This window comes from Macaca mulatta, chromosome 4 (genome assembly GCF_049350105.2).
Source record: "Macaca mulatta isolate MMU2019108-1 chromosome 4, T2T-MMU8v2.0, whole genome shotgun sequence".
Taxonomy (NCBI): Eukaryota; Metazoa; Chordata; class Mammalia; order Primates; family Cercopithecidae; genus Macaca; species Macaca mulatta.
In genome coordinates, this window is record NC_133409.1 from 8,685,710 (window position 1) to 8,708,074 (window position 22,365).

The window sequence follows — 22,365 nt, forward strand, 5'->3', positions numbered from 1 at the left end:
AGACACTTAATACAGCCTCTCTTCTAAAGACCTTAACATATACCCTGATAACAACAAAAATTCATGGTTAGTTTTCTCATTGTTGTTAATCTTTCAAAATGTCTAGTACTCAGTTTACAGAACCTCTATTCAAATCCAAGTTTACTTTCAGAATTAGTCCAGTTGTGTTTTTATAATTTCTTCCCCAACTACATACATACCAAACATATCATTACTATATCATTTCAGATCATCACATCTTGGTTTCTCAATATTTTCATATCTTTTGCTGATTGTCACCACTTTAACAATCATCACATATATCTTTATTCTCAATGAATGGCAATATCAGCAAGGCCCTTCCCTCATTCTTAGCCTTCACATGTGAAAGATAAAGAAATCTTAAGATTCTCCCTATTTAATCTGTGCTCTTCATTTCAACTGCCACTGCCTGAGTTCAAGCTCTCATTATTCCATACCTGGATTGTGGCTATATCAGTACCATGAGAGCAATTATGTCTTTTCATATTCCTGTGCCCTGTTACCTAGCATGGAACACATACTAACATTTCTAGGATGAAGAAATGATACTAAGATTTTGCTGTTTTATATTCAGATATCATTTTTAGTGTTCAAGTTCTAATTACTTTTCAAATTTTAAGAGGTTTGTTTTAATCTGTCCTTAACATGGCAAATTTATACTACTTATATACTATCTTAAAAGTACAAAGGAAAGAAACTATCAAAACAATCATTGTTCTATAACCTCAAACAATACAGCATTGAAGTTTTCAAAGTCAATCAATTCCCTACCAGATAATAAAGAAAATATTTAACAATATGAAACAAGGAGATGCTCAAGTTTATGACGGACAGGCTGCTTATTGATGACACTGATTTTGGACTTGGGAAAAGCAGTGTTCTATGGTAGACAAAACAAGATTTCAAGAAATCCCCAATTTATTTGGAAGCTACCTTGTTGTAAATCCTGGGTTAAGATATAAAATATGTTTTCTGGCTGGGCGTGATGGCTCCCACCTGTAATCCCAGCACTTTGGGAGGCTGAGGCAGGAAGACTGCTTGAGCCCAGGAGTTCAAGACCAGCCTGGGCAACACAGTGAGACCTTGTCTCTAAGATAAAACAAAACAAAAATCACTTAAATATATATGTATTTTTTCCCAATGAAATGATTAACTGAATTTAGCTCAAAAGCTAGTAGCTGAAAAGCTCAACCTCAACATCCCTAAAGTAAAGGCAAGTGATCTCAAAAACTCAGGTACTTTTCTGCCCAAATTGAAATCAAAAGAAAACATAATCTCATTAACTTAGAAAATAAATTTAGGTCACCTACTTATAAACAGGAACTGAAATGCGTGGAAGAGTTCAAGCAGTATAACCTTTGACTGCTTCACAGCCCATTTCATGTGTGACAATATGAGGGGTTAGGAGGAGGAAGATTCTGTTATTAGCCATTTTACTCCCGGAGACACTGCTCTCTCAAATTGTGATGAAAGGAGACCATCACCTTGAGCGTTCCTTTAATCTTTATCAGAAATAGTTCAATGTTCCTGGAATATGCATAGCACTGAGAAGCAGATTTCTCCTCGATTTCTATATTATATACTTTGGCTATTTCAGCAAGAATCCCAGAGATATGGAGATTGAATATCTATGAGTAGATATCAAATTATTATCAAATTATACATAAGTCCTTTGTAGCAGTAATTTTAACAGAGTAGATTCTAACTCTTTAGATAAATCATAGACAAACGTTTCTGTCTAATCTGAATAATTCTTCCCTAATAACCCCATCTTTTCTTTTGTTCTTCTAAGCACTAGTTCCTATCAAATATTAAAACATATTACTTACAAAAGAAAGTGCCTGCATTTTTAAAACTCGGAAAGGCCTTATTAAAGAAATGTTAAACTTTGGGAAAATATCAGCTATGTATTGTTTTCAGACTGTCTTGTAACCCTTTCTGTAATTATTTACTAACATCCTAAGAAATGTAGTATATCCCAAACCATAAAAAGCCTATGAAATATTTGGTACACAACAGGCCCTAAATATACCCTTACAGAGTGAAATAAAGAGGAAACTTCAAAACACAATGAAGAGTCATAAATTGACTTTTACTAAACCAATCTAGTTGAAATTATACATCAACAGTAAGTTTCCCCACCTAAAATGTAAAGATATGCCCTACATTATCAAATCACACTGCTAAATTAAAACTTTAACAGGTTAATATGTAATCTGAATCACTTCACAACTCCACTGAATAAAAATATATACTAATGAGAAAAACTACCTTTAAATAGATTCCTGTACAAACTATCAAAGAGAGACATGCAGATCTTACTTTTAAAGATTATTTTCACTCATAAAATTATGATCATATTCAGGCAAAAATAAAGTGTTAACCTGGGTACTGAAAAAGGAGACTTTGAATATCATTAAATTTTGATTTAATATCATTTGTTATTCAGAAGAATGAAAGTGAAAGTAGAGTACATCAAGACTCCTGAGGTTCTTGATTCATCCTTCGTCAAAGGAACAAAGCCTTTAAGGAAAGATAACTTACTGAATTGGCCCCTCTCCCCATAATCCCTCTAAAACAAATGCCAGCTCAACACCCAATTTGACACCAGCTTCTCAAGACTGGTGACAAATAACAACCCTATGCTAACTAACTCAGAAGCTATGACTAGCCTAAGCTGATTTGCAAACCCAGGAAAATGAAACAGAAGGAGAACTTACAACTCATGTTCCATCATCAACATATATTATTATAAGAGTGTACTGTGAATAACATTATGAATCTAAACTACTCACAACAGCAACCAGGCTGGGATCCTACAGGCTGAAAACACAATCCTTGAAGAGACATTGTCTATCTTACAAAACCTTTGACAATATGGGTATTCATGATGGCCTAGACCCAAGAGATGCCTTTCAAAAGCTATTATTCGAAATTAAAGCCCATTTTAAAAACATCAGAAAATCAGAACTATATTCACATAACTCCAAGAAGTCTCACTACAATTTAATCATCAAATCATGTCCAAAGGAAGCAGTTTACCAATCTAAACTGTTCATGCATTTAACAGGACGACTAGTATCGTCAACAGCTAGACCTCGCCAATATTTATCAAATCTACTACTCTGGCAGATCCTATAGAACAATTTCCAGCAACTTGAAATTGATAACTAGGCAAATTTAATGACAAAATTATTACTGGCTCATTCAAAATATAACACTTTTTACTTATGTAAATCAGTTAACTCTATTCATAATCATTTATAACATTTCCATGGATTCAAACAAGAAAACTTGACCAGCCAGATAAACAGTTTGATGGTCTAAATATAACTTCAATGCTCTTTCATGTCTGTAGTTTTATGAATGCACAAGAAACTTAAAGTCTTAAATAATTTAATCTTTTATCTTTCATACAAGACTGAGCTCCTTCAAGAACAGGATTATTTTTCTTACGTGTAATCACAAAAACCACAGAGTGCCTGCTCTATCAGGTGTCACATATTTGCTACCTTCACTCCTCCAAACAATCCTATGAAGTGAACCTTATAACTTCATAGACAAACAGATTCTAAAAAGCAGCCATACGCTCAAAGCCAATGTGATCATCTCATTTATTGTTCGGCAAATATTTATTTCAGTCCCCTTCTCACTGTAAATGAAGTGAATGTCAGTAGTGCTGACTTTGAGGTTTCTCAACGTCAGCACTACTGACATTTGGGGTCAGGTAATTCTTAGTTGGGGGGCTGGAGGTGCACAGAGGCTGACTGTCCTGTGCATTATAGGATGTTTAACAGTATCCCTGGACTCTACCCACTAGATGCCAATAGTACCCCCTCTCCCAAGTTTAGACACTGAAAGTATCTCTAGCCATTGCCAAATGTCCCCATAGGTAAAACTGCCACCAGCTGGGAATCACTGGGCTAATGGAAAGGAACAAGAGCAGAGGCCTTATACATGCTTATGCAATTTGGCTTGGATCTTGCATTCCAGTGGCCTGACATAACAGCATGCCCTAAGCAGCCACTGCCCGCTTTAGCCTGGGTCCAGCAGGAACATAAATGGAGAAAACCTAAACCCACCCACAGTTAGCCTCAATCAAGCTAGGCTCCACCTTAATCAGTATACCCTCAGCCAACATACAGACCCATGAGCACAGAAATAAATGATTATTATTTTAAGCCACCCAGTTTTAGGGTGTTTTATCATGGAGCATTATTGTGGCAATTGTTGACAAATACAGCCTATAAGGGGAGAAGCCAGAATTCAAAAGCTAGGCTTATCTGACTAAAAAACCTACTGTCTTTACTGTATCAAAGAGTTTTTTCAAAAGAATTAAATATTCTCACCCAGAATGTGCTTGGTACACAGTAGAGATGCAACAGAAGTCTGCTTTATTCATAAGTATTAATTCTGTAAAAATTTTAATACATTTTCAGTGGCCTATTCATATCAGCTTCTCATTCTTACATCATGAGGTCAAACTTCAAAAACGTTGCATAGGGCACTACAGCACTGCTTCATTTCTCAGACCTTGAGTCTGAGACTTTCTTCTCCTATCAGTTTCAGAGCTCTGCACAGCTAAGTTCAAAACACTATCTCTAACTTAACACTGACTTCTGTAGGTAACGTGCTATGTGCAAATGCAAAAGACAACAGGTTTAAAGAAAAAGAAAAGTTGAACAATATCTGAGTGAGTTTCATACAAATATGCACAAATACTTACTGTGCATACACCATCTACCAGACACATTCTAAGCACTGGAAATACGGTACTGAAAGACAAAAAGATTCCTGCCCTGATAGAGCTTCCATTCTTGTGACACACAGCATAAAGACATTTTCCAAGTGCTTCACTCATATTAACTCTTTCGTCTTCATTATCTTGTGAGAAGTTTAATATCTCCATTACAGAAATGAGAAAACTGAACACCAGGAATGAAAAGTCACAAAACAACATCACTTCCCAGGCTTTTGGTTAAGATCAAGTGTAACACCAAAGCCACAAAACAAGCAGCAAAACTAGCTAGAAGTCTTGACTCTGAGTTCCTACTTTTGACCACGGCATGAACTGCCCCTCTGCTAACTCTCTAACCTCACGTCTTACACTTCCCAAGCACGTTCCTGCCTGAGTCAGCTGTACTTGCTGTTCACTCTGCCTGGAATGTTTTTCTCCCAGATGGTTTTCATGCCTTCCTCCCATCATTCTGTTCCTGTCTCTCCATTCCCATCATATTATAAGAGATTTCTTCCCTGATTACCCTTAAAAATGAATACCTCCTTCCATACACAGTCACTATTCATCTGTCTACCCCACTTTATGTTCCTCCATAACACTGATTACAGCTATAGATTCATTTGTTTACTGTTTGTCTTTGCCACTGAGATGTCCACTCCACGAGACCAGTGACACTGTTTAATTCATCACTTCACCACTTACCGTTTCAGGCCTCCTGAAATGATGATGCTTGGCAAAATAACCAGGTACATGATCACCTACCTCTCAGCCTGGCTGACCCTGCCCCCGCTCCAAAAAAAAAAAAAAACCCAAAAAACTTAGAGGAGTGATTCTCACACTTCAGCAAGCATCAGAATTATCTACAGGGCTTAACAGGCAGATTGCTAGGCCTCACCCTTACCCCAGAGTTTCTGATTCAATAAGTATGGAAAGGGGCTTGAATATTTACAGTTCCCAGAAAGCATAGAAACTATGGTCCAAGGAGTGTGTTTTGAGAATCACCGATCAAGACAAATATCATGCTCCAACACACCTGTCAGTAACAGTAGTTCACTGTGGCAAGAAGTCACAACTGGAGGAGGAAGGAAAGGAATATAGTGAAGAGTTGCCCTCTAGACTCAAGTCCTGACTTAGAAGACTATATGAAACATATGTCTTTTAAATAATGCATAACTATCCCTTCCTTGAATAGGATTTCCTTTTTTAAGAGATGGAACCAGACAGATCAACATTGTATTCTCTATCAAGGTCTTACATATTCTATGTTAATGCCCACTGCAGAAACATTATCCCTTAAGGTTTAAATAAGCAAAACAGACAGTTGCTAACCTTTCTGGGATAGTGAAAAACCTAACAGCAGTAGACCCCAATTGGAACAGCTGCCCAAATCACAATTTCCCATCTCTACAAATAATCCTAATACCCAGGGTAGGCTCACAGTGGTCGTGTCTAGGTAATGGTAGGTAACTTCACTTCCCCAGTCAGAAAGGCCCAGAACACATTCACTCTTCTAAGAATTTTAAAGATAAAGTCTGGGAGGCACCGATGCCAAGTTATGTCAGCAAGGCTCTCAACCGAGAAGCTCCACAAACTCCTGCTGCTCAAGTTCTCAGATGCCCTCGTTCCTAGCCTAACATGGCACTTTGTTTTCCAGCTATTCCTTTAATCCTCTGTGTTACTCAATAATCTTCCAACCAACTCCTCTTTTCCTACATTATCCAAGACTATTTGTGTATTTGCAACCAAATACCTATAAAACCAGAATAAATAATTAAAAAAAAAAAGGTTATATAGATCAATTTTTGCAAATTGTAATGTAACCGCAAAGTATCAAAGCTTTTTCCTATTAATTCAACTTAAGACATTTCTCATCTAGAGACTAGTGTTCTGTCCATATAACCAATGCATCATAGAGCACAACATCGTATTTCTGACATTATAATAACTCCTTTTTTCATCTGCTTTCATAAAAGTCCTCTGAAATTTAGCAAAAAGCCACCATCTTTTCTTGGTTTATTCAACAACTATTGTTACCTATTATGTGCCAATATTACGAGGGATACAGCAGTGAATAACAAAGACAAGATTCTTGTTTTATGTACACCTTACATTCTTCTGGGGAGACAGAGAGAGAGAGAAAATAAACCAGAGAAATGCCCGATTATAAGTGCTATTGCAAAGAAAAAAAAAAAAGACAATGTGAAACAGTGAGTAGCTAGACAGATGGCTTTTAAATAAAAAGGTCAGGGGAAGCCTCTCTGAAGTGACATTTGAGCTAAATTCTTAATGACAAGAAGCAGCCAGCCAGAGATCAGAGCACAGCTAACATAAAGGTCCCTAGGACTGGGAACAGACTTGACTTGCTCTAAAAGCCAAAAGAGGGCCAATGTGACTACAGTGTGGTAAAGAAGAGGGAAAATCATTTTAGATGAGGTCAGAGAAATAGAATGGACGGTATCACATAGGGTTTTGTAACAAAAAGCAAAGAATCTGGATTTATTTAGAAATTAACAGATATAGGAAAAGGAGGCTATTTGCAAGATGTTTATAGAGAATAGTTGAACAATGGACTAAGACGGGGGGAAATCAGATTACAAACAGTGGTTTCAATAAAAATTTTAGAGCTGAAAGGAACCTTGTAGTCCAACACCTTCATTTTACAGAAAGAATGCTGTGGCCCAAGCTGTGGCTTCTTGAAGGTCAGATTAAAGATGAGCAGAGTTGTGGTTGGTGCTCTGTGACAATCAGGCCAGAGTGCTTTCCACAATTCCTCATTCAGTTTTGAAACCCAAGAGTCTATACCATGTGCATTTCCAAAGTGACATAGCAGCAATCAAATGGAAACATATTTAGAAAGAAACTTTTTAAATTATCCATGCCAAATTATTCACACTTCAGTTGATGACTGCATTTTTTTTAAAGTGGCTAATAATGCTTAAGTATTTACCACCAAATATATCTCTTCCCAAAATATGTGAAGCAGAACAAAATTGAATAAAACAACAAAATATACTTACATCTGGGTATTCTTTTACAGGCACATAAAGTTTCTCTTGTAACTGAACAATAGGTCCCACAGCATCAGGCAATTCTGCACTCCTTTTCTCTGTACTGCCATTTAATGTGTCATTGTACATGTCTTTCCGTACTCTGCTAATTTCTGTTAAAAGTAAAAATTTTAAATGTGTTAGACAAAAAAAATATTCTTGCTAGTCCAGGGGAAAAAGAGAGGGCAGGGGAGGTTTCATTGATAAAGCGTTAAAACTCAAATAAAGAGCTCCTGGCCTATTCTGTCATTCTCTGGATTAAGCCCATGTTTAACAGGACTACAGCCTTAATTAATTTCTACCACAAACCAATTTTTATACCAATCAAATAACATATCTTATTAAATTAACTTCAAAGCCCAAGCTCCTTCCTAACCGGTATAATATGGACTTGTTAGTTTATCTAATTTTTCCAAATCTAAATGAGGCCAGTCATTCCAAATGATAGCTTCAGTAAACAACTATAAGAATGCCTGTCAGACAAAACTAATACCAAAGCCTCTTTTGTACTTCAGAACTAATCTGTCTGAAGGACATTTAAATGGGACCACTTCGATTATTTTTAGATATCTTTAGAATACCCAAACAGAGATGTTCAAAAGACAACAGACTGCAAGTTCAGCAGAAGTCTGAGTTTCATATACAAATCTAATGGTTAAAGCTATCAGAAGAGACGTCTTAGAGCAAGTAACGGGAGAAAGAAGGACGGAATGCACTTGAGAAAAAGGAAGGGGTAAGGAAAAGAAGATCCAAACCAAGAAGAAATGGAGGTAGGAAGGAGAACTAGAGAAGAGGGGTGTTAGAGAAGCTAAGAAATGACAGATTCAAGGACAGGGTGATCAACAGTATCAAATACTACAAAAGAATGTAAGATAAACAGCAAAAGATGGTACCTTGGATTTGACTATAAGCCACTGGTGATCAGAGAAGTTTCAAGGGAAAGAGATAGTAACAGATCAAACTACACTGGGTTAATAACTGAAATATTAAATATAAAAAGAGGAAGTAGTGATACCTAAAATCAATGACCTGTTTTTAAAAACCTGTATTACTGTTCTTGGATATACATATACATTTTTTTTTAAGTAGGCGAATTCTATTTTAATGAGCCGAGTACTATAAAGAAAGCGGATCCTTTCAAAAATTACTAAGCTTCTAGTATGCACCAGAAGACAGGCTCCTGTCCATTGGAACATACTGCCTAGTAAGAGCTGTCATTATGAAGGTTAGCCGGATGCATATGTAATGTCTCTCTATCCTACAGACTGTGTCCTCCTTGGGAGAAAGGCTTGCATCCATTAGTATTTAAAAATAAAATGTCTTTTATTTTTTAAATGTATTTTGTATGCTTTCCAAACATGGGGAAGTTCAATCTATTGACAGTTCCTTAGGAACTATCAAATATGAAGGCACTCTTTAATTTTTCTAACTAGTTATTTAAATCAGTTTTGGTTAAATAAAATGCAACACAGCAAAAAGGCAAGATCAAAGCTATTCTTAGTTATAAAATCTTAATCAATTAAAAAAGGCACTGTAATACATTTTCTGCTTCAGTGATACCAATATTCATTTTATAACAAATTTTATCTCTTAAATAACAATTTGCTTATTAAAGCTTACCAAATGCTTTTCTCTGAATAGCAAATAAAATCAACAAAAATCAAGAGATTACCTTGGATTTGACTACATGATACGGGCAGAATTTTATTATTTCCTAAGGTTCTTTTTATACTTCTAGCTTTATAATTAAATCTTTCCTAAAAATGTCCAGTATCAAATTGGTGTTTATCTTAAATTAGCATATGACAGCAATTCTCAAATCAAGTTTTCAACAACCAAATAATAATTTAAACACAAATGCTCATTTACATAATTTATATAACTACAGCAAGTAATTAACCAAGGGGCATTAGAAAAATTTAATCTAATTAAAATCACACATATATCCTTTAGCCAGGTCTCTGGACCAATAAAGCACTTTGCGTATAATTATCATTTAAATATCTTCTTCAGAAACTACCTATTCTTACTATATAGTTAGCATCACGCCAATATCAAAGCCTGAGAACAACAGCAGGAAAGAAAACTATAGATAAAATTTGCCTAAAAATATAGATGCAAACATCTGAAAGAAATAGAAAAATAAAAATGCACTAAGACATAGTAGAATTTATATACTGAGTGCAAGAATAGTTCAATATTGAAGAATCTACTATTATAAGTAACCATAGTAATATAATAAATCTAGGGAAGAACAGTGACTTTCCAGGTAAACAAATTTATCAAACTTAAAAAAAAGAATCTATTGCAAGTTATCAAAAAATTCATATAAGATGACTAGATTAAAAAATATATAAATGTGCCAGGTGCAGTGGCCCATGCCTGTAATCCCAGCACTTTGGGAGGCCGAGGCAGGCAGATCACTTGAGGTGAGGAGTTCAAGACCTGCCTAGCCAACATAGTGAAACCCCGTCTCTACCAAAAATATAAAAATTAGCTGGGCATAGTGGCGGACGCCTGTAATCCCAGCTACTTGGGAGGCTGAGGCAGGAGAATCACTTGTACTCAGGAGGTAGAGGTTTCAGTGAGCCAAAATGGTGCCACTGCACTCCAGCCTGGGCAACAAGAGCAAAAAACTGTCTATAAATAAATAAATAAATAAAGCATAAAACCAACAGTCCTCATACATGAGCATCTATCTGGTTAGAGAATACAATTCATTTACCACTTAAGTTGTACGTTTATAAATACCTATGCTACTCTGATTAATAACACAAAGTTCCATGAGACTCTATTAACCAGTGTGTCCCCAGGTGCCTGGAACACAGCTGGCCCTCAATAAATACCTGGTGGAGGTAAACAAAGGGAAGAATGCTGGGTTTCTGCAGCATTAAAGTTAAACAAGTCATGGTTCCAGCTCTCAAAGAACTTACTCTAATAAGGAAGACAGATAAGTCTTTTTACCATCTTTTTTTCAGTCTCTAAGATATATCACTCAATTTCATAACAGAACACCAATTAATGTACAAGGTAGTAATGATGGGAATGAAAAGGTGACCAAGACATAGTTCCGGTCCTCAAGGGCTTTATAATCTTATTCACTGTTGAGTTTGGCCAATTATTATAAACAGGAAAAAAAAAAAAGGTAGAAAATCACCAGCACTTCCTCTGTGTTACTCAGAACAAGTTCTGATTCCAGTTCTAACAGTAACTGTGATTTTAGACAAGTCCCTTTCTTACAACCTCTCTGTGCCTGTGCTTCATATGCTTACTCAATAAACGAACTGAATCCATTGGTTTCCAATCTAAGTATGCAAGAGCCCATTTATTCTTTTCCTCCGTAATCCTGTTTTTAAAAGTTTTGTCTTTAAAGCTTTCCATTTGTAAGTCCTGGCAATCAGGGCTTCTGCGAATGTTATCCTAGCAGGAGGATACAATTATAGCCAAACTACTACAGAAACATGCAACAAGTATGGGTTTGGGAAATGCTTTAGTCCTTTTGTAAGTAACAGCTTCACAGGTGTTCTCATGAAACATAGGAATTCTTAATATGTTGTACACATTATTTTGCTGTATCAAACATTATGACACTCAAATGCCCCACCACCGTGCTACAACCCGCAGCAGTTGTTCAGAGAACTAAACATTCGGAACAGTTTGCTTAATCACACGTAGTACAAAAACTCTCCCAACATGAACTCCAGGCATGTATTTTCTATCTAAATATCCCCAATATCAAGATAAATTTTTAGGTATCTCTAAAGATCTTAAATATTATAAATTTGTTTTAATAAACCAAAATCTGCTCTCCTAAAATTTCTACCACTGGCCACCACTCAGCAGCCCCACAAACATTTGAAAAATTCTAGGCCGGGCGCGGTGGCTCAAGCCTGTAATCCCAGCACTTTGGGAGGCCGAGACGGGCGGATCACGAGGTCAGGAGATCGAGACCATCCTGGCTAACAGAATGAAACCCCGTCTCCACTAAAAATACAAAAAAATTAGCCGGGCGAGGTGGCGGGCGCCTGTAGTCCCAGCTACTCGGGAGGCTGAGGCAGGAGAATGGCGTAAACCCGGGAGGCGGAGCTTGCAGTGAGCCAAGATCGCACCACTGCACTCCAGCCTGGGCGACAGAGCGAGACTCCGCCTCAAAAAAAAAAAAAAAAAAAAAAAAGAAAAGAAAAATTCTAAAATATCTAAGTGTCCTCTTCCCTAAACCAACGACATGGGAGGCTGTTTAGACGAACTCTGTTTAGACGAACTCTGATTTGTCTAGGTCCCTTTTAATATGTAAAACCCTACATTGTACACAACATTCCATAATGATCAACGGGTAAGGCAACTGAGGTTATCAACTTCTAGTCCCAAACCCTGCCCTGTCCATAATCACTGTTTAAGAGCTGATGATGCTTAAGAATATCTTTGCTGACATTTTGCTAATGGTGTTAAGACAAGTCTCTACCATTCCATAATTCTACATCTGTTTTTTAGACACCAACAGAAGATTTCAATTTTTTTTTCCTGGATATTTTCTGCAACACATACCCCTTCAGCAGACTGACACTAATCTATCAGCTGATACTCTTTAAGCATGAATAGTCTCCGAGTCAAGAATCCAACTAACTGCAACTTTATAGAGCACACATTTCTTTGGCCCAGATCCCAAAATACAGGCACACCTTGGTGAAGAGTGAAACATCGTTTCAAAAATAAATAAATAAATAATACATACTCTAGTAACTTGCTTTTTAATCTAGTTGCTCTCTGTACCTTGCGAATTTGGCCTCTTAAAAAGAGCACAGTGAAGTTAAATTCCATGGGTTGTTCTTAGCTCAAAAATAACTTTTTTTCATCAACTACTTGATGAAATCCAAAGCTACAACGGGACCAGAACCTCCTTGTGGAGCCACCAGTTTAAATAGGAAATCATCTGTTTAGGAATCTACAGGTTATGCCATCAAGTTCAGAATATACATTTTTCAAGTTTTGGGAGTACTTGCCTTTACAGAACTTAGGCTCTTCCCATTTTCTACAATCTTTTGAATTTACCTTTTTTTTTTTTTTCTTTTTCAAATTTCACTATGCTGAAAACTATTGTGTAGGCCTGAAAACATGTTACTACTTACTGTCTCATCACATTTCTCTGCTTTAATTATCTTGATTTTTTTCTTTTCCAAACTAAGGTTCAACTGTCAGTTAATTCTGCTCCGATGTCACTGCACAGTTCTGTTTCATGTGACCTTTACTCCTTTTTCTTTCCCCTTAATTCACCCAACTATGGATTTTGCTAAAAGGTTTTAAAGTCATTCTTATGTTTCAACAGCCTCAGCTCACGTTTGTCTTTGGCTTTTCCATCACCACTACTCTTTTATTGCATCCAAATTATTGTACATGTACTCTGCCACTTTTGTACACATCCTTTTAATATCTGAATTACTGGGCCGGGCGTGGTGAGTCACCCCTGTAATCCCAGCAATTTGGGAGGCCGAGGTGGCCAGATCACTTGAAGTCAGGAGTTCAAGACCAGCCTGGCCAACATGGCGAAACCCCATCTCTACTAAAAATACAAAAATTAGCCAGGTGTGGTGGCATGCACCTGTCATCCCAGCTACTCAGGAGGCTGAGAAAGGAGAATTGCTTAAACTTGGGAGGCAGAGGCTGCAGTGAGTTGAGAATGTGCCACCACACTACAGTCTGGGTGACAGAGTGAGACTCCATCTCAAAATATATATATATATATATATATATATGAATTATTGGATTTAACTAACAGATCAATCACTCTGAAAAACTAGAACACTGGAATTAAGGACAACAGGAAAAACTGTTAAGAGAATAAAAAAATATGGCATGAGAAATCTTACAGCATTTAGCAGTCATTTCCCGAAATATATAAATACATAGCTAAGGCTGTGTATAAAATCAATACTGCAATGTTGGAGAGCCAAAGAATCAAATACAGCTCTACGTTACTTTCTGGTTTATAAATTTTTCAGCAAATTTAAACTAAGAAAATGAAAATTAGGAAATGAAACATGAAAAATATTTACTAACTCAATCATAAGCAACAAAATATTAATGAAAAGTAAAATTCAAAACCAAAATGCATCAAAGAATTACTTTCAGGATTTGTAAAAAAACGAAACAGTTTTAAAACACTGAAGAAAACCTCACATAAAATGCATCTTACACTTAGTGTTGTGGTAGCTGATTCAACTGCTCAGCCTGCAATGCTGATGTTATAGACACATATATTTTTTCACTGGGTATCTATCCGCTGTTTCTTTGTACATTACATTTGAATCCATCAACAAAATTTGCCTTATCATTGTACTAGAACAGGAGCTAATAAAGGAATAAAAAGGTTACTGTGTCGTCTGACCATAAATGTGCTTTTCAAATTTTACATTTTCCATTAACTTATGGAAAATCCTAGTTGTCAGTAAAATGACAACTATATATAAACACATATATAATTTGATATACATAGTATAAATTTTATGAGGTAGCTTAAAATGACTGCTTTCATCTGAAGCTTAAATAGGCTCCAGTATTTCCACACTGTCTGCAATCCCTACCTCTTGCTAGACATTAAAGCAGTACACTAACACAAAGAGCAAAGTAAGATTTAGTTATTTTAGGTCTTAATAACAAATACTTGTTTTTATTTATATAATACTCATTAAATCTTAAAACAATAATATTAGTAATTTATTTAAAACTGAAGAACAACTGCCACTTCATAAAAAGGTGGCTGTTATGTAACCTCACGTATTTAGGATTAACAACGATCTCTTCTGTAAAAAGAAACAAACTTTAATTAAGGGTTGACTAAGTACAGAGAAAGTTTTAAAGTAATTTTTGAGCTAAGAACCCATGGAATTTACCTTCACTGTGCTCTTTTTAAGAGGCCAAATTCACAAGGTACAGAGAGCAACTAGATTAAAAAGCAAGTTACTAGAGTATATATTACTTATTTATTTATAAGACAAAGTTTCACTCTTTTCACAAAGGCTAGAGTGCAATGGCACAATCTCAGCTCACTGCAACCTCCGCCCCCTGGGTTCAAGCAATTCTCCTGCCTCAGCCTCCCCAGTGGCTGGGATTACAGGTGCCCACCACCACAGCCAGCTAATTTTTTTTTTTTTTTTAAGTAAACATGGGGTTTCACCATGTCGGCCAGGCTGGTCTCGAACTCCTGACCTCAGGTGATCCACCCGCCTCGACCTCACAAAGTGCTGGGATTACAGGCATGAGCCACTGCACCAGGCCTAGAGTATGCACTATTAAGTGAAATGTGTTTTGCTTACTCTAACAACCAAATAAATCCGATTTAATTTCAAAGCAACCGCTTTCAAACTGGCAAGAAAAAAAAAACAAAAAAACCCAAGCTATCAGTAACTCTCTAGATGGAACCTTATTCCAGGAGTTAAATTGTACTCTGTACTTCACAATTCTAAGTTCAAAAACAAAAACTACAAAATTAAATTAATCATAACTCCTCTTTGTATTACCAAAATTAACAATGGTCCAAAATTGTCAATAAATTTCACATGCAAAAATTCGAAACAGCAAAAACCTTAACAATGTTAATTCGATTTCCCTGATTGTTCTCAGCAGCAGTTCTGTATTACAGAAGTACCTAACAGTAAGTTGCACATGTTCCAGGGGTTATAGAAAAGAACCTCTATCATACCGATCAAATTTATACTTAAGTATACATTTTTTTGGTAAACACAACAAAGTCGAAAAAGATACAACTATTAACAGTAATCATCTCTGGGAGATGAATTTACAAGGACTATTTAGCTTTCATATTATACAAATTTTTCTTACAATAATCACCTATTAGGAGAGTAGAAAGCAGAAAGCTTATGTCAAAACACTGCAAGCATGGGATTGCCTATATAAAAACAGCATAATAAAGACGTTATAATTCAGTGCCTCCCAACTCTAAAAATAAAGCGATCTAGTTCTTTTTTACATGACTCAACTGGTCTTCACCAGAATCTGAAGGAGGATATATTACAATACCCTTTTTACTGTCCTCCCAAAATAAAAAGAAAAAACAACTAATGCTCAGTGATTAAAGAATTACAAATATCGTTATGTTCTCACTCATACATGGGAGCTAAAAAAGTTAGCTCATAAAGGCAGAGTAGAATTATAGATACCAGAGGCTGGGAAGGATGAATGAGTGGGAGAAGAGATGAAGAGAAGAACGTTAATAGGTACAAACATACAATTAGATAAAGGTATGAATTCTACTGTTCAACAGCAGATTAGAGTGACTATAGTTAACTAATATATTGTATATTTCAAAGTAGCTAGAAGAGAGAACTTGAATTATTCCCAACACACAGAATATAATAAATACTCAATGTGATGGAGACCTCAAACACTCTGACTTAATCATTATACACGCTATGTAGGAAAAAAATCACATGTACCTCGTAAGATGTAAAATATGTATCAATAAAAATAAAGAAAAGGTAAATCAAAAAAATAAAAGAAATTGGACCAAGTCACAGCTAGTCTAACCCGCTTTACTTAGAGTTTCATAGAGGATTTCCTGGCACAAGAAACTCTTAAAATTCATTTTAAGAAACAGTAATTAGAGAATGGAAATAAAATGGAACAAGTCACCTTTTGATGTACTGCTGGCTGTACTATAATAAGTGTAGACCAGTATGTTCACTGTTTTAATAGTGAGTGAAAAAAAGTCTTTTCAGCCCTTTCTTTCACTCCATTTTAACAAAACACAGTTCTGTGGATGAACTCCAGGTCTAGGTTCCTAAAGTGACATCCTGAATGAATAAATGGATACTGCCGGTAGACAGAGAAAGTAAAATAGGTCACTGAAAAGAACAGAACAGAGTGTGGGACTTGGTGGGGAGGTCCTTCATTCACTTTTGAAAAACCCGTTACTTAATTGGATAGGCAGCCTTTCTCATTTAAATTGACTTTTGTTTCAACTTACCAAAAAAGAGTTTACTTTTAAACCTGTTTAGCTTTACACGTTAATATTTAACTATTATTTATTTAATAGAAAATGTTGTCTTCTGGTCATGTTGTTTCTTAGAATACTCAGAGGAAGCCAGTCCCTATCTACATAGTCACTGTATTAAAATGTAAATTTAAATCTAATGGCGAACTAGTTAAGAAACATTTTAATGAATATCAGAAGAAGATGCAACAGTAAGCTGGTTCAATATCATCAGCATCCAGGTAAAAAGAAATATCTGAGAATCTAGCAATTATTATTAACAACTCTTTTCCCAATCCTTTTCATATTTCTGAAAGAATAAAAATAAACTCTTAGCAATGGAAATGGGTACCCAAGATAACAGGGATATAAGAAAATGTACTCTTACAAGTCTCTGAATTTTGAATTATCTCAATGTATTAACTTTTCAGGAACTTTTCTTAAAAGTGTTTACTTATATAGTGATAATAATGAATTACAACCCATAAGATATAAATAACTGAATAAATAAATACAATGGGGAAAGGGGACAGATCTTCCTTAAAGAATTTTAATTAGTAACAATCAATGCAGACAAAAATCATTCAATGAATGCTAAATTAGTGAGCAAAAATATGAAAGGATAGCTGTACAGTTTCAGAGTATCTCCCCTTGAAGGCATTCATTAATGACTAAGGAAAAAGGAGAAACTACAGTGGAGAAATCTGACAGACATCACCTTAACCAACTAATCAAAGTTAATATCACCAGTATTATGACATATACCCCACAGCATGATCCACTGAGATGCACACAACAGCGCTTGTGTGTGATTGTTTTGCCAAAAATGATCCTCATTCTAATCATGAGAACACACCAAACACACCCAAATTCAAGAACATTTTTATAAAATAACTAGCATTCTTCAAAAGTATCAAGGTCATGAAAGAATGTGAAATGGAAACAGATTGGAGGAAACAAAACAGACATTGCTACTAAATGCAATGTGGAATCCTGGACCAGAAAAACCAAATGAGTAGGAAAACAGGTAAAATTTGAGTACAATTTGCATATTAGTGATAGTACTGTATCAATACGCATTTCCTGCTTCCCATAACTATATGATTTTATGAGTTGTTAATGCCCATATTATTTTTTTCCACTATTATGTAAGACTAAATTTATTTTAAAATAAAGAATTAAAATTTAAACAGTGATCCTGGGCAACATGGCAAACTCCATCTCTACAAAAATTAACCAAGTGTGGTGGTATGCCTGTGGTCCCAGCTACTCAAGACTGAGGTAGGAAGATCACTTGAGCCCAGGAAGTAGAGGCTGCAGTGGTCCATGATCACCCCACTGCACTCGCCTGGGTGACAGAGCAGGACCCTGTTGCAAAAATAATAATAATAATAATAATTTAAAAGTGTTTGCTTTGGACTTTGGGGTTATTTATTCTAATGAGGGAAGGGGGGAAATAATTGTGACAAAGTATGAAAGCCGTGAAAAAAGATAAAGAAACCTAAGGGAAAAAAAATCACTCAAAATAGTATCTTCCACGGTTGAAACAATGCTAAAAATTTAATTATACATATTTGCTTTCTTCAAATAAGCAATCATTACTAATCATCCAAAATATACGTTAAATGTAAGTCCTTAATATGTTCGTTATTCTTCTCCAAATATCCACAGATAAAAGATCTAATGTTTAACCTCAACTACAGATGACTTTTCTTGCAAAAGCTTTGTAAATTTTATCTATAAATTTTAATTAGATTTTCTTTAATATACTGCTTTAAAAGAAAACACACACACTTTAAACCTTCCTTAAAGAAGGTAGAGAAAGATTACAATCCATAAACAATGACCTTTCCATAAAAAGCCTATCTTCCTAATACATGCGGTAAGGCAAAAAGCACTGGCCTTGAGTTTACACAACCTGGATTTTACTCCTGTTTCCCAGGCATGATTTAGCTGAGCTGTGTGCCTTCGAACTGAACCTTCTGGGTCTCATTTTCTTCATCTGCAAAATAAGCACGTTAGACCACATCATATTTATAGCTTGTATCTACCCTAAAATGCATCTCCTTGTCTTCTTACAGAGAAGTCCATTTTGTGCTCCTTCTGTACTGGCCTCCCACAGGCAAGGGCTGTATATACTCAATGACTGGTTGAGAATGCCAGGCCAGTCAATCCTACTCCTGCCAGAACTACATATTCTAAAATGTCTTAAACTACTACTGGCCACCAAAATTTACTTTAAATTACATCCTCGTAAAGCATCAAATCCTCATGTGATCAGATTCCTCCACACTTGTTCTTGAAGAAGTGGGGAAAGGTCTGTACCTATGTATTTTGCCCTCTTGAAGCTCCAAATCCCTTAGGGCTTTAAAAGGAATTTGGTAAATCAGAGTGAAAAAGAAACAGATGCTCCAAAAATTCTGAAGGAGTTACGTCTGTGTAGGAGGTAGGGGTAAACTGGTTTTTCCTAGGTAATAATTCATTTGATTTTTAATTAACCTTTTCAATTGTATTCAAAATTTCACCTAAGTTCAATACAGCAAGAACCTAAAGTTTATAATCATGTAGCATAGGTTTACCTTAGTATCACCTTAATTCCATAACAAAGCAAATACATGTCTGTCACTTCATGACATTTTTAGGAAAGAAAATACATGTCAAAAGACATTCACAGGTGTTGTAAGAGAATTCTCTCATACTATGAAAAAGCCAAGAGGAGCTGTTGTTGCTGCTGCTGTTGTTTTGAGACAAAGTCTTGCACTGTAGCCCAGGCTGGAGTGCAGTGGCGCAATCTTGGCTCACTGTAACCTCTGCCTCCTAGGTTCAAGGAATTATCTGCCTCAGTCTCCCAAGTAGCTGGGAATACAGTCACCCGCCATCACGCCAACTAATTTTTGTATTTTTAGTAGAGACAGGGTTTCACCATCTTGGCCAGGCTGGTCTTGAACTCCCGACCTCGTAATCCACCTGCCTTGGCCTCCCAACATGCTGGGATTACAGGCGTGAGCCACCACACCCAGCAAAGAAGAGTTTTTTAAAGGCTTAAGAAACAATCTACACAATATTCCAAAAGAACCTCTACAGCAATCACTGACATTGAATTAGAAAGAAAAATAAAACTTCAGCAAAAATATCTTGGTCTGTAACAAGAGCAACATATTACAGTGCCTTCAAATGTCAAAGTAATTGGTATTGAAAACAGTATTTTAATATGGTAAGCAATATGATCTCCTTTAATTAAACCACAGTTGGTTTACTTTACAAAGATTCAGAAAATCTAAGTTATGTCATGCTACTGGCAAATCTACATTTACTACTTTTTTACTGCCTCTTCGAGTGTACATTCTATCATGTAACATTCTTGGAAAGCAAATTTAATCAGTTTTTCAATGGAGAAAGCAGCACTCTGTGTTGAGATTATAAAAGTATAACTGATTAGAATAGAAGCTAAATACTGTATTTAAAATACATATATTACTAATACAATCCAACAAAAACCCTGGTAAAGGACATTCCAGACCAACCCTCCACACTGAAATCCTATCACCAACTCCCTTCTCAACCTATTTGACACATTCAAGACCAAACTCCTAGGCCTTCCCAAAAACTTGTTCCTCCTGATCTTGGACAATGGCACAATGTCAAGTCCATTCTCACACTTCATACTCCATCCACTAGCAAATACGGTGTACTCAACTTTCAGACTATATCCCCAATTTCACTTCACCACCACAACCCCTAACATCACAGCTCCAATCACAATCATTTCCTACCTAATCTTAACCTAACTGATCTACCTGCTTCCACCACCACCTTGGTCAGTCTATTCTTCATTCTTTGGAGTTAGCCTGCTGAAATCCAAGTGAAATGTCACTCTTCTGCTCAAACTTTTTGGTTTCAGGACTTCACTCTCTAAAAATTAATTGGAGGAGTCCAAAGAGATCCTTGTTCATGAAAGTTGTATCTAATAAAACTTACCGTACTAGAAATAAAAGCTAAAAATGTTTAAATTATTTTTATTCATTTTAAAACATGAGTAAACTTATTACATATTAACCAGAAACGCACATTTTACAGAAAATAACATATTTTCCAACTAAACAAAAGAAATTACTGAAAAAGTCAATTTTATACTTTTGCAATCTTTTAAATGTCTGTTTATTAAAGACAGCTAGATTCTCTTATCTCTTGAATTCAATCTGTTGCAATATCACATAGCATGCAGTCTCTGGAAAACTCCACTGTACATTCATATGTAAATGCTGGTGAAAATGGCAAATAACATCTTATTATCACAAAGATAGTCTGATTTCACCGATTCCCTAAAAGGATGCCCAGACCCACTGCTCTAATAATTTCCCATCTCAGTTGGTATAAAAGCCCAGGTCCTCACAAAGATAAACAATAGCCGACAGCATCCACACAGGCTCCCCTCCCTTGTCCTCACCTCTAGTCTCCTTAACCAACCTAACCTCTGTCCCTGGCTACAGTCCACACAAGGAATTGCTAGTCCTGCCCTCAAGGTTTTGCACTACCATTTTCCCTGCCTTGGAAAGCTCTTCCCCAGAAAGCAGTATGGCTCACACTAACACCTCCGTCAGATCTCTGCTCCAATTTTTCAAAGAGTCCAACCTTGATCTTCCTATTTTAAATGGCAACTTGCCTCAATCCATAGGAACACTCCAGATCCCCTTTATCCTTCAATTTATTTCTATAATTCATATTTCTGAATACGTTACTGTACTTGTTTATTGATTATTGCCTGTTGACATTAGAATGTTAACTGAGAGGGCAGATAGCTGTTTTTGCCCTTTGCTATATATGTAACATCTACATCATTGGATTAAAAACACCTTTTGAACAAATATTAGGACTATTAGCACAAAAACATGCAAAGCTACAAAAACATTTCTTATAACTTCACTCAAGCACCAATATGGCATCTGCTCGACAATTCTAGCTAGCTTACTCCTCCTCTTCCCTTTAAAGTAATATAAATGCACAGTGCTCTTCTGCAAATGGCTTGGCCTCTCTATTCTGGACACGTGAAGTTTAGAACACTTTGCTAATAACATGTTCATTACATCAATGCTACATTCTTCTAGTGTATCTTACCTCAGATGAGAAAATAAAATGTACAGGCATCTAAATATATTATTAGTCTTGACTTTAAGAAAAAAAACCTAGCCAATAAGGAAAAGGCTGCTCCTGCCAGGATTGCACAAAAGGACTGCAATCATCCACTCGTACTGAGCTTTATCATAACCCTATACTCACAGCCAGCACAGTCCTGATTAACCCTGTACTCAAAGTATATTTAGTAAAAATACGTTCAGAATATAATAAAAGCTTTTTAATTTCCTAAAAGAAAAACTTAACAAAATCGAACTGACCTGAAGAAAGTATAACCTGTGTTTAAAAAAGACTGTCTTATCAATGATACAATATAATGATTTTTTCATATATGCATTCAACAACTATGTATTTTACACCTACTATGTACTAGGCACTGGCCAAGGCCCTAGGAATATAGTCATGTGCAAATACAGACATGGTCCCAGTTCTATAACAAC

General features: G+C 36.0%; 1 protein-coding gene across 9 annotated transcripts in view; it reads right to left on the bottom strand.

Annotated features, from left to right (window-relative positions):
- The window catches only part of QKI (QKI, KH domain containing RNA binding), a 165,359-nt gene that overhangs the window by 118,202 nt on the left and 24,792 nt on the right, over positions 1 to 22,365 (bottom strand). For all 9 annotated transcript variants that reach the window (XR_013416140.1, XR_013416139.1, XR_003728734.2 and 6 more), the window contains exon 2: positions 7,777 to 7,919. Coding sequence is in view for 6 of the 9 variants with exons in the window: in XM_028846996.2 (XP_028702829.1) it covers positions 7,777 to 7,919 (143 nt within the window). In the remaining 3 variants the exon portion in view is untranslated. The remainder of the gene's footprint in view (positions 1 to 7,776; positions 7,920 to 22,365) is intronic.